This window comes from Ovis canadensis, chromosome 12, assembly GCF_042477335.2.
Source record: "Ovis canadensis isolate MfBH-ARS-UI-01 breed Bighorn chromosome 12, ARS-UI_OviCan_v2, whole genome shotgun sequence".
NCBI classification, from domain to species: Eukaryota; Metazoa; Chordata; class Mammalia; order Artiodactyla; family Bovidae; genus Ovis; species Ovis canadensis.
In genome coordinates this window covers 83,806,397-83,818,773 of record NC_091256.1, presented here as the reverse complement: position 1 = coordinate 83,818,773, position 12,377 = coordinate 83,806,397, and the positions used below count along the sequence as shown (strand labels likewise).

General features: G+C 42.9%; 1 protein-coding gene across 2 annotated transcripts in view; it reads left to right on the top strand.

The window, feature by feature from the left end:
* Window positions 1-12,377, top strand: part of HHAT (hedgehog acyltransferase) — a 373,409-nt gene that overhangs the window by 92,833 nt on the left and 268,199 nt on the right. For both annotated transcript variants that reach the window (XM_069544234.1, XM_069544235.1), the window contains one exon: window positions 1,923-2,094. In XM_069544234.1, the coding sequence (XP_069400335.1) occupies window positions 1,923-2,094 (172 nt within the window). The remainder of the gene's footprint in view (window positions 1-1,922; window positions 2,095-12,377) is intronic.

Sequence of the window (12,377 nt, the reverse complement as noted above, 5' to 3'; positions counted from 1 at the left end):
TGTAGGGTCTCGCAGAGCAGGCACGCTTGAGGTAAGGATTCAGATGAAAACCGCCCTCAGTTATTCTTGGCGAAGGGAAGTGGAGGGGGGCATTGCATTGGCTGTGGCTGTAATTACAGTGAACTGTGATCCATGCCAGACTGCAAACCGAGGCTTAGGTCCCTGGATAACCTCGCCAGCCAGCACTTCCCCTGGCAAACCTGGTGGCATGGGTCTTTCAAAGCAGTTATTAATACTTTCGTTTCCTAACACGCTATCTTTCTCAAGCGAGCTGAAGAAAACGAAAGGAAAAAGGAAATTCCCGAAGTTTGATCGGCTTACGTTAAAAAAGTAAAACCAACAGCTTTCCTGGGTGTGGTTAACCCAGCAGATGACAAAAGGGTGAAAGCCATCCACGCAGGTGATAGCAGTTTCACTGTGCCAGCCCGAATTTCTTGGTCTGGCTTCTTGCTGGAAGAGGACAGTTTGAGACCGTGGTAGACTATATGCTCAAGAATGGAATAAAAGTGAATTCCTGGGAGTGTAGGTCACCCGTCACCTCTCAGGGCTGTGCCTGCAGCCTCTCCTGGCTGCAGTGGGGCTCGGTGTGCCCTGATGGTTAGAGGAGAGGAGAAGTCAGAGAGGCACGCCCAGATCAGTTTCCCCAGGGCCGGGCCTCCCTTGTTTTTGTGGTGTCTGGAGCCGTACTTGTCAAAGGCTGAATCGAGTGCATATCTTCTGCCCGCCAATGTGTGCAGCTACAAGTTCGCAATTAAGGCATCCACTTCCCCTCTGCATTTCAAGGCAGCCTTCAGCCTAATAAAATCATGTCAGTGTAACATCCAGAAAACTTATGTACGCTCTCTTGGCTTTTCGTTTGCTTGCTTTGCCTTGTTTTTTGATGGTGCTGGGTCTTCATTGCAGCATAAAGGATCTAAATTCCCTGAGTGTGGATCACACTAGGGCTGCCGGCACTGGGAGTGCAGAGTCTTAGCCACTAAAGTACCAAGGATGTCTCTCTGTTGTTTTTGTGTGTTGGTCTAGGATACATCAGGAATGGCCCTCTGCCCTGGATTTTTGCAGGGGTGAAGGGTGCAGAACCCCTTCTTGGTTTTCTGCGTTGGGCTAGCTTGCAGCCCCTACAAGCTATATTCTTACTCTGGGACAGAGTATTCTAACTCGGACGTGACTTTTAAAAAACTTTAATTGAAATATAATGTGGTTTACAGTGTTGGCAGTTGTTTCAGGTATACAGCAAAATGATTCAGTTATTTGTGCTTAGTCACTTCAGTTATGTCCAACTGTTTGTGACCCCGTGGACTGTGGCCCGCCGGGCTCCTCTGTCCGTGGGATTCTCCAGGCAAGAACGCTGGAGAGGGTTGCCATTCCCTCCTGCAGGGGATCTTCACCCCCTCCAGGGATCAAACCCACGTCTCTATGTCTCCTGTACCGGCAAGTGGGTTCTTTACCACTAGCTGTCTACTTGTTTACTCTTTTTAAGATTCTTTTCCTTTATAGGTTATTACAAGATATTGAATATAGTTCTCTGTGCTATACAGTAGGTCCTTGTCTGTTACCTATTTTATATATGGTAGTGTGTGTCTGTTAATCCCAAACTGTTAATTTATCCACCTCCCCCCACCCCCCTTTCCCCCTTGGTAACCATAAGCCTGGTTTCTATGTCTGTGAGTCTGTTTCTGTTTTCTAAATAAGTTCATTTGTATCATTTTTAAAGATTGCAGGTATATGTGATATCATATGAGATTTGTCGGACATGAGTCTCTTCACCCAGGAGCACTGAGTGTTCCCAAGGCAAACTAAACGAACTCTCCATTTGGAGATAACAGCGATAATGAGAAGTTATAAAAAACATTGTCTGGGGGACTCTGAAAGGTTTTAAAAATGGTGGTGCCATCCGATGACTTTTTTCGTTTCCTCTTTAGATGCAGCAGCAGGAGCAGAGCTCGCCGAAGACCAGCCTTTCCATCCTTGCCTTGGGGCTGGGCCGTCTCCTCTTCTACTGGTGGCTGGCAGAGCTGATGGTTCATCTCATGTACATGCACGCCATCTACAGCAGTGCCTCCCTCCTGAGGGCCGTCTCGAGCTGGACCTTAGGTAACTGGTGAGATCACCAGTGGTAGAGCAAGCGTCAGGAGCGAGCTTCACGGGGAAGCTGGTCAGAGAGCAGACGGGTGTGGTTGCCTTCAGCAAACGCTGTATTTTTTAACTGTGTTCCTCTTGTGGCCAAGATGATGCATGCGTTGACGTGGCCAACAGAGGTTAGGGCCAGGTTTGTGGGCTGGGAGCCAAGGATGGTAGCAGCCTCTCTTCCTGATGGAATTCCTGCTAAGCTCAGCTGGGTCTGCATCTTCCTGGTGTGGCCAGCATTGCACTTGACAGGAGTCCCTGCTAAGAGCTGGTGCTGTAAGACAGATCTGTAGTCATCCTTGTTTTCGTGTAGGATGTAAAGCAGCGTGTAAAGCTTTAGAGTCAGACAGATACAGGCTTTATTTTCAGATTGAAGTGTAGTTGACTTACAACATAGTATTAGTTTCGGGTGTATAGCAAAGTGATCTGGTTGTACATATATGTGTGTGTGTGTGTGTGCGCACGTGAGCACGCACGCACGTGCGCTCTGTGCTTAGTTGCTGAGTCGTGTCCGACTCTTTTCGACACCATGGACTGCAGCCCGCCAGGCTGGGCTCCTCTGTCCATGGGGATTCCCCAGGCAAGAATACTGGAGTAGGTAGCCATGTGCTCCTCCAGGGGATCTTCCTGACCCAGGAATCAAACCCAGGTCTCCCTCATTGCAGGCAGATTCTTTACTGACTGAGCCAGCAGGGAAGCCCATATGTGTATATATATACTCACACACACATGTGTGTGTAGATAAATTCTTTTTCAGATTCTTTTCACGTATAGGTTATTACAAATATTGGGTATGCTGCTGCTGCTAAGTCACGTCAGTCGTGTCCGACTCTGTGCGACTCCATAGACAGCGGCCCACCAGGCTCCCCCGTCCCTGGGATTCTCCAGGCAAGCATACTGGAGTGGGTCGCCATTTCCTTCTCCAGCGCATGAAAGTGAAAAGTGAAAGTGAAGTTGCTCAGTCGTGTCTGACTCTTCGCGACCCCATGGACTGCAGCCTACCAGGCTCCTCTGTCCATGGGATTTCCCAGGCAAGAGTACTGGAGTGGGGTGCCATTGGGTATAGTTCCTGGTAGATCCTTGTTGATCGTCTACTTTATGTGTAGTAGTGTGTGTCTGTTAATCCCAAATCGGTAATTTATCCCTCCCCTCAATTTTCCCTTAACTATAAGTTTGTTTTCTATGTCTGTGAGTGTATTCCTATTTTGTCAAAAGTTCACTGGCTTCATTTTTAGACTCCACATATAGGTGATATTGGGCTTCCCTGATAGCTCAGTTGATAAGGAATCCACCTGCAATGTAGGAGATCCTGGTTTAATTCCTGGGTCAGGAAGATCCCCTGGAGAAGGGATAGGCTACCCACTCCAGTATTCTTGGGCTTCCCTGGTGGCTCAGCTGGTAAAGAATCTGCCTGCAATGCGGGAGACCTGGGTTCGATCCCTGGGTCAGGAAGATCCCCTGGAGAAGGGATAGGCTACCCACTCCAGTATTCTTGGGCTTCCCTGGTGGCTCAGCTGGTAAAGAATCTTCCTGCAATGCGGGAGACCTGGGTTCGATCCCTGGGTTGGGAAGATCCCCTGGAGAAGGGAAAGGCTACCCATTCTAGTATTCTGGCCTGGAGAATTCCATGGACTGTATAGTCCGTGGGGTCACAAAGAGTCAGACATGACTGAGTGCCTGTAACTTCATGTAGGTGATATCATGATATTTGTCTTTCTCAGGCTCACTTCACTTCGTATGATAATCTCTAAGTCCATCCACGTTGCTGCAAATGGCAATATTTGGTTCTTTTTATGGCTGAGTAATATTCCACTGTGTGTGTGTGTGTGTGTGTGTGTGTGTGTATTTATATAAAATATATACACCACATTTTCTTTACCCGTTCACAGTCAGCTATAGGTTTGAACCTCGGCTCTGTCAGCCGCTAGTGGGCAGCCTTTGACAGTTTGTTGCAGCTCTCTGCATCTTCACCTGTTCAATGAGCAGATTCACCTTTGCAGGATTGTTTGGAAGGATAAGGTTTGAAACCATGTCTGGTAGATAGAATTAATGGTACATGCTCATGTAGGCCCCTCTGTTGGCCCTTATTTCTTATCTACCCATTTCTTTTGGAGGAGGGCATGGCAACCCATTCCGGTATTCTTGCCTGGAGAACCCCCATGGACAGAGGAGCCTGGCAGGCTACAGTCCATGGGGTCACAAAGAGTTGGACATGACTGAGCAACTAAGCACAGCACTCATTTCTTTATATCTCCACGTAGGTGGGGTGGAGGTCTTATTTCCTCAGCAGGACACCCTATTAAGTCTCTAGTATATGACTTCTCTGTGTAATGCCACTGTTCTTTATTCCTCTGGCAAAAACAGCAGAGAACATGCTCTTTTCTGAACAAAATCTCCCATTTCTTTGTTTGTGTTCCTTCTGAGAGCTTCCGTGGGGGCTGAATTCAGCTGTGTGGTCTGACCTCCAGCCTGGGACTCCGATGGGAAATGGGTGATCTTCCGGTCAGATTAAGCTGCTCTTTGCCGGGGGCAAGAGTAATGGCCTGACTTCTTATCTATTTGGTGATTTATAGATTTTTTTTTTTTTTAAGAGAAGTCTTGATTGCCCTTGTTATCACACAGGCTTAATCAGAATGTTTTCAAGGAAGATGCCTTTCAGGATTGGGAGAATGCTGAGTTGTTTTAATGAGAGTCTCTTCTTCCCAAAGAAAATCTTTTTTTTTTTCATAGTTGGAAGTAACTAATAATCTAAGGCTTTAATGATACACTTAGACAAACAAAATAGGATTAAATGATGGCTTGTGCTAAATCAGATCCCAATTGTACTGCATCCAAATTAGGAGATTATCCATTTGGATGATTTTAACTATGAAAACTGGATAGCAAAACTTGAACTGGTGCTTAAACAGTAAGGAAGAGCTGTTGTCTCAGACAGCTAGTACTCTTAAGGTCAGAGCTAAGGGTGGTAACTCCAGTGACTTAAAAGTCATCAGTGAGCCATTTGGGCACTTATCACTCAACTGAAGAACTAACCAGAATCCTAGAAGTCCTTAGTTTGTACCCACAATTCCATCACTTTTCACCCCCCCTCCACAAGGTAACTTGATCTTAGGGTTTATCATTCCTTTTTTTTTTTTAAATTAAAAAAAAAATTCTTAGAGCTGCTTTAGGATTAGAGCAAAACTGATAGCTCAGTGCAGGAATTTCCTGTCTGTCCCCTGACCCGCACGTGCACAGCCTCCCGCAGTATCAGTGTTCCCACCAGAGTACATGTTACCGGTGATGAACCTACAGTGACACGCCATCGCCCAGAGTCCCTCTGTGTATTAGATCTGACTCAGTGTTATACAGTCCACGGGCTGTGCCGGATGTGTCCACCGCTCTGATACACGCAGAGGAGTTTCAGAGCCCTGACAATCCCCAGCGCTCTGTTCATTGCTCCCTCCCCTTTAATCCCTGGCAACCGCTGATCTTTTTAATGTCTCCATACTTTTACCTTTTCCAGAATGTCAGTATGTAGCTTTTTCAGGTTGACATCTCTCAGTTCAGTTCAGTTCAGTTCAGTCGCTCAGTAATATGCAACTCAGGGCTCCTCCATGTCTTTTTATGGTTTGATAGCTCATTTAATTTTAATGCTGAATAATATTATCTGGATGTACCAGCGTTTATCTGTTTGCCTAGTGAAGTATGTCTCAGTTGATTCTAAGCTTCGAGGTTATGAATAAATTTGCTACAAACATCCACATGCAGGTTTTTATGTGCCTGTAAGTTTTCAAGTCCTTTAAGTAAATACCAATACATAACCACAATGGCTTGATTTTATGGTAAAAATATGTTTATTTTTGCAAGAAACTGACAAACTGGTGGTTTTTTCCCAAACTAGCTTTTTTTTTTTTTTTTTAGTTTTCCAAAGTGGTTGTATCATTTTGTGTTCTTACCAACAAAGTATGAGAACCTGTTTCACATACTTGTCAGTATTTGGTGTTGTCAATATTTTGGATTGTGGCCATTCTTTTTTTTTTTATTTTTTTTTAATTTTTATTTATTTATTTATTTTTTATTTTTAGTTTTTTATTTTTTACATTTTAAAATCTTTGATTCTTACATGCATTCCCAAACATGAACCCCCCTCCCACCACCCTCCCCATAACATCTTTCTGGGTCATCCCCATGCACCAGCCCCAAGCATGCTGCATCCTGCGTCAGACATAGACTGGCGATTCAATTCACATGATAGTATACATGTTAGAATGTCATTCTCCCAAATCATCCCACCCTCTCCCTCTCCCTCTGAGTCCAAAAGTCCGTTATACACATCTGTGTCTCTTTCCCTGTCTTGCATACAGGGTCGTCATTGCCATCTTCCTAAATTCCATATATATGTGTTAGTATACTGTATTGGTGTTTTTCTTTCTGGCTTACTTCACTCTGTATAATCGGCTCCAGTTTCATCCATCTCATCAGAACTGATTCAAATGAATTCTTTTTAACCGCTGAGTAATACTCCATTGTGTATATGTACCACAGCTTTCTTATCCATTCATCTGCTGATGGACATCTAGGTTGTTTCCATGTCCTGGCTATTATAAACAGTGCTGCGATGAACATTGGGGTACATGTGTCTCTTTCAATTCTTGTTTCCTCGGTGTGTATGCCCAGAAGTGGGATTGCTGGGTCATAAGGTAGTTCTATTTGCAATTTTTTAAGGAATCTCCACACTGTTCTCCATAGTGGCTGTACTAGTTTGCATTCCCACCAACAGTGTAGGAGGGTTCCCTTTTCTCCACACCCTCTCCAGCATTTATTGCTTGCAGATTTTTGGATCGCAGCCATTCTGACTGGTGTGAAGTGGTACCTCATTGTGGTTTTGATTTGCATTTCTCTAATAATGAGTGATGTTGAGCATCTTTTCATGTGTTTGTTAGCCATCCGTGTGTCTTCTTTGGAGAAATGTCTATTTAGTTCTTTGGCCCATTTTTTGATAGGGTCGTTTATTTTTCTGGAATTGAGCTGCAGAAGTTGCTTGTATATTTTTGAGATTAGTTGTTTGTCAGTTGCTTCATTAGCTATTATTTTCTCCCATTCAGAAGGCTGTCTTTTCACCTTGCTTATATTTTCCTTTGTTGTGCAGAAGCTTTTAATTTTAATTAGATCCCATTTGTTTATTTTTGCTTTTATTTCCAGCATTCTGGGAGGTGGATCATAGAGGATCCTGCTGTGATTTATGTCTGAGAGTGTTTTGCCTATGTTCTCCTCTAGGAGTTTTATAGTTTCTGATCTTACATTTAGATCTTTAATCCATTTTGAGTTTATTTTTGTGTGCGGTGTTAGAAAGTGATCTAGTTTCATTCTTTTACAAGTGGTTGACCAGTTTTCCCAGCACCACTTGTTAAAGAGATTGTCTTTACTCCATTGTATATTCTTGCCTCCTTTGTCAAAGATAAGGTGTCCATATGTGTGTGGATTTATCTCTGGGCTTTCTATTTTGTTCCATTGATCTATATGTCTGTCTTTGTGCCAGTACCATACTGTCTTGATGACTGTGGCTTTGTAGTAGAGCCTGAAGTCAGGCAAGTTGATTCCTCCAGTTCCATTCTTCTTTCTCAAGATTGCTTTGGCTATTCGAGGTTTTTTGTATTTCCATACAAATCTTGAAATTATTTGTTCTAGTTCTGTGAAAAATGTGGCTGGTAGCTTAATAGGGATTGCATTGAATTTGTAAATTGCTTTGGGTGGATTGTGGCCATTCTAATAGCTGTGTAGCAGTATCTTATTGTTGCTTTAATTTGCAATTCTCTAGTAACATGATGTAGAACATCTTCTCATATGCTTATTTGCTCTCTGCATATCTTCTTTGGTGAGCTGTCCATTCAGGTCTTTGCCCGTTTTTAAATTGGATTGTTCCTTTTTTAATTGTTGAGTTTTAATGGTTCTTTGTATATCTTAGAGGCCAATCCTTTACCAGATGTCTCTTTTCAAATATTTTCTCCCAGTCTGTGGCTTATCTTCTCATTTTCTTGACAGTGACTTTAACAGGGCAAAAGTTTTAATTTTTATAAAGTCTAGCTTATCAGTTATTTCCTTCATGGATCTTGCATTTGGTGTTATATCTTAAAAAGTCACCACCATGTCTGAGGTCACCTAGGCTTTCTCTTGTGTTATCATCTAAGAGTTTTATAATTGTGTGTTTTATGTTTAGGTCTATGAGCTATTTCAAGTTAATTTTTGTGAAGGGTGTAAGAAATTAGATGTGAATTTCTTCCAGCACCATTTGTTAAAAACACTATCTTTGCCCCATTGTATTGTCTTTGCTCCTTTATCAAAGATCGATTGACTGATTTATATTGATGAGTCTATTTCTGGGCTCTCTACTTGGTTCCATTGATCTTTTTGTTTATTCTTTCACCAATATCACACTGTCTTGATTAATGTAGCTTTAAAGTAAGTCTTGAAAGTAAAGTAAGTCTTGAAAGTAAGGCAGATAGGTGCAGGCCTTCACCTCTCATCTTTTCTTCCAACGCAGGTAGATTATTCTGAGTCTTTTGCCTCTGCATATAAACTTTAGAATCAGTTTGTTGATATCCAGAAAATAACTTGCTAGGATTTTTATTTGGATTGCATTGAATCTATAGATGGAGTATGGAAGAATGAATATCTTGATATCGTGAGCTTTTCTTTCCACGAACTGGCTATTTATTTAGTTTTTCTTCAATTTCTTTTTCTTCAGACTTCCGTTTTTCTTCAGACTTTTATAGTTTTCCTTCAGACTTTTATAGTTTTCCTTCAGACTTTTATAGTTTTCCTTATATATAACTTGCGTATATTTTCTCATATTTTTTACCTAAATATTTTTTGGTATTAATGTAAATAGTACTAAGTTTTTAGTTTCAAATTCTATTTGTTTATTGTCAGTAAATAGGAAAGTGATTGACTTTAATATATTAACCTTGTCTTCTGTGACCTTTCTACAATCTCTTATTCCAGGAGATTTTTTTGTTGTTGTTGTAATTGTTTCTTTGGGATTTTCTACATTGACATTCATGTCATCTTTAAGCAAAAGTAATTTCTTCCTTCCGAAAATATATAGGACTTCCAGTATTATATGGAAAAGGAATGGTGAGAAGGGGCAGCCTTGCCTTCTTCCTGATTTTCACTATCAAGTATGATGTTTTTAATTCAGTCTCAAACTAGAAAGATTCTATTTTCTTGCCATTAAGTATTATGTTAGCTGTAGATTTTTTGTAGATGCTTCTTTCACTAAGTTGAGGAAGTTCCTTTCTATTCCTAGTTTGCTGAAAGTTTTTTATCATGAATGGGTGTTGGATTTTGTCAAATGCTTCTTTCTTGCATATATTGATATTACCCATTTTTTCTTCTCTAGCTGGTTGATGTGATGGATTGCATTAACTGATTTTCAGATGTTGAATCAGTCTTGCATACTTGAATAACTCTCATTTTTCATGGTGTATAATTGTTTTTATATATTGATGGATTGATTTGCTAATATTTTGTTGAGAATTTTTGCGTGTGTGTTCATGAGAGATATTGATATGTAGTTTTCTTGTACTATTCAATTCAGTTGCTCAGTCATGTCCAACTCTTTGTGACCCCAGTGTATCCTTAAGAGTTGTCCTAAATGAAATGAAGGAGACAAGCCTTTAGGCCCACGTGTCCTTTAGCCACTGGATGTGGGCTATGTCAGAAAGGGGTATGACCTTGGATGAGACAGGTTTCTTGAGGAGGCGGGCCCCAAAGCAGCAAACAGCTGAGAGTTTTTCTGGTCACATTTCCGTCGACTGGGATAACAAGCTCTTTCTTCCTGGAGGAAGATCTGATTAGGATAGCATGGTTTCCACCACAGCAGTTTTCCGTGGAAGTGTCCCCTTGGTCGCTCAGAGCCTCGCTTTCAATAGCTGCTTCTTTCTAGGTGATTACACACAATTACGATTTGATTAGCCGTTTCAACACGGTGCGCGGAACTTCCAGAGTCTCGCTGATTATTACTAGCTGGATTTTTACTGCCTTAAGCCTCCAGGAATCCGGATAATCAAGATTTCCTAGCTTTCCCCTCTAGTATCTGCTTCATAATCAGTCAGTTTCTTCCTTGGAAGTAGCAAAAAACCAACTTTGGATGACTGATGCAGAAAATCAAATGCCTTCAAAGGAAAATGGGTAGGTAGGTAGTTCACAGAATCACAGGGAGGGCTGGACACCTGAATTCGGGGCAGGCAGCCAGGAATCCAAGCCCAGAATATGCCACTGAGCTCTTCCGTGAGGGGGCCACTGCCCTCAGCACAGCCTCCGATGGCACCACTCTCTGTACCCCGAACTGTCCACATCGGCACTGGCCTTGGGGTGCCATTGTTAGTGGCAGTGCCACCAGAGTGTCCCTGTCTAAAGGGCAGAGCCTAAGTGGAGTGCAGGGGAGTCTGGGGAGGCAAGTGTCTGGCAGAGTCTACTTTTCTAGTAGGAAGATCGCACCCACGACAAGGACTTGTCAGATGGGGAGTTAATTCCCTGAACACAGCAGGATAGATGCTGGGCCACTTTACGCCTTCCCAGGAGCCTTCTGTCCTGTCTCCATCTGGGTTTGTTGATTTCCACGCCTGCTGCTTAACTGCTGTCCAGGGAAATTCCTTTCTTCATTATCCTGGGGATTCCTTTTGCTTCTTGTGTGTGTCGGAGGCTTGTTCCCCGGCATACACGTATTCTTTTAGTTGCTCCCCCCGTTTTGACAAAGTATATCCCCCAGTAACCTTTCTGAGAGAATATGCAGGGGAGGTCAGTTAGGGATTTCCTACATGTCTGAAATGATTTTATTCTGCCCTCTTCATGCTCTTTAAAAGGTGGTGAAGTGTGGTCCTCATGGTTGGAAATCATTTTTCCTCCCCAGTGTTTTGAGTGCGTTGCCCCGTTATCTTCCGGCTTGTGGTGCTGCAGTTGAGTCTGATGTCATTCATTTTCTGCATCTTTCGTATGAAGTTTGACTTTTGAGCCTCCTTTCTGGGAGCTTTTAAAGTCTTCTCTTTGTCCAGGTATTCTTAGTCACCCAGTTGTGTCCGACTCTCTGCGACCCCGTGGCCTGTGGCCCGCCAGGCTTCCCTCTCCATGGGATTCTCCAGCCAAGAATACTGGAGTGGGTTGCCATTGCCTCCTCCAGGTTCTTCCCCACCCAGGGATTGAACCATGTCTCCTGTGTCTGCTGCATTGCAGGCGAAATCTTTACCTGCTGAGCCATCGGGGATGCCCTCTGTTTGTCTGGAATGCTCTAAAATTTCATAATGTTATGTCCTGGTTTGGGACTGTTCTATTCTCATCATTTGAACTAGATAGAGGTTCTTTTGAAAAAAGAAGCTCATTTTCTTTAATTCTGGCTAATATTCTTGAATTATTTTGCTAATGCTTTCCTTACTTTCATAATTTAATTTTAATTTTTTAGCTCTTTCTTTGATGCCTCTCATTCAGTTGTTGGACCATTAGTTTTTCTTTTATTTTTTTTTCATCCCCCCCTCGCCCTCTACTCTCTTTTCTGGGCTGTTTCTCAACTGTCTCCTCTTAATCTATCTATTTCTTTTTCTTTCTTTTTTAAAAATTTTTTAGCAGTTTTAATTTTCATGAGCTCTTTTTGTTCTTCCCGTGTTGGTCTTTCCTAGCCTTCTGTTTTCATGGATCATGGTAGCTTTTCTTAACTCACTGATGATGTTACTAATGTGTTTGAAGGGGACAGTTCTTCTAACTCACTGATGATGTTACTAATGTGTTTGAAGGGGGCAGCTCTTCTCTTTGCATTGCTCCTCCTTCCAGGCTCCTGCTTTCTCCTTTGTTTCACTGGCCTTTCATGTTAATGAATGAGTCACTCTTGACCCTTTATTTTTGAGAGTGAGGCTCGTAGAGGTAGGGACAGAGTTTCTTGCTTCAATTCAGTTCAGTCGCCCAGTCGTGTCTGACTCTCTGCGACCCCATGGACTGCAGCACGCTAGGCTTCCCTGTCCATCACCAACTCCTGGAGCTTGCTCAAACTCATGTGCATCGAACTGGTGATGCCATCCAGCCATCTCACCCTCTGTCATCCCCTTCTCCTCCTGCCTTCAGCCTTTCCCAGCATCAGGGTCTTTTCCAGTGAGTCAGTTCTTTGCATGAGGTGGCCAAAGCGTTGGACCAGATTTCTCTCTTACTGACTGTCGTAGCCCCAGTTAGGCTGCACATAATGGAAACCTGACTGCAGCAGTAGCACGACCACGTAGGCAGTT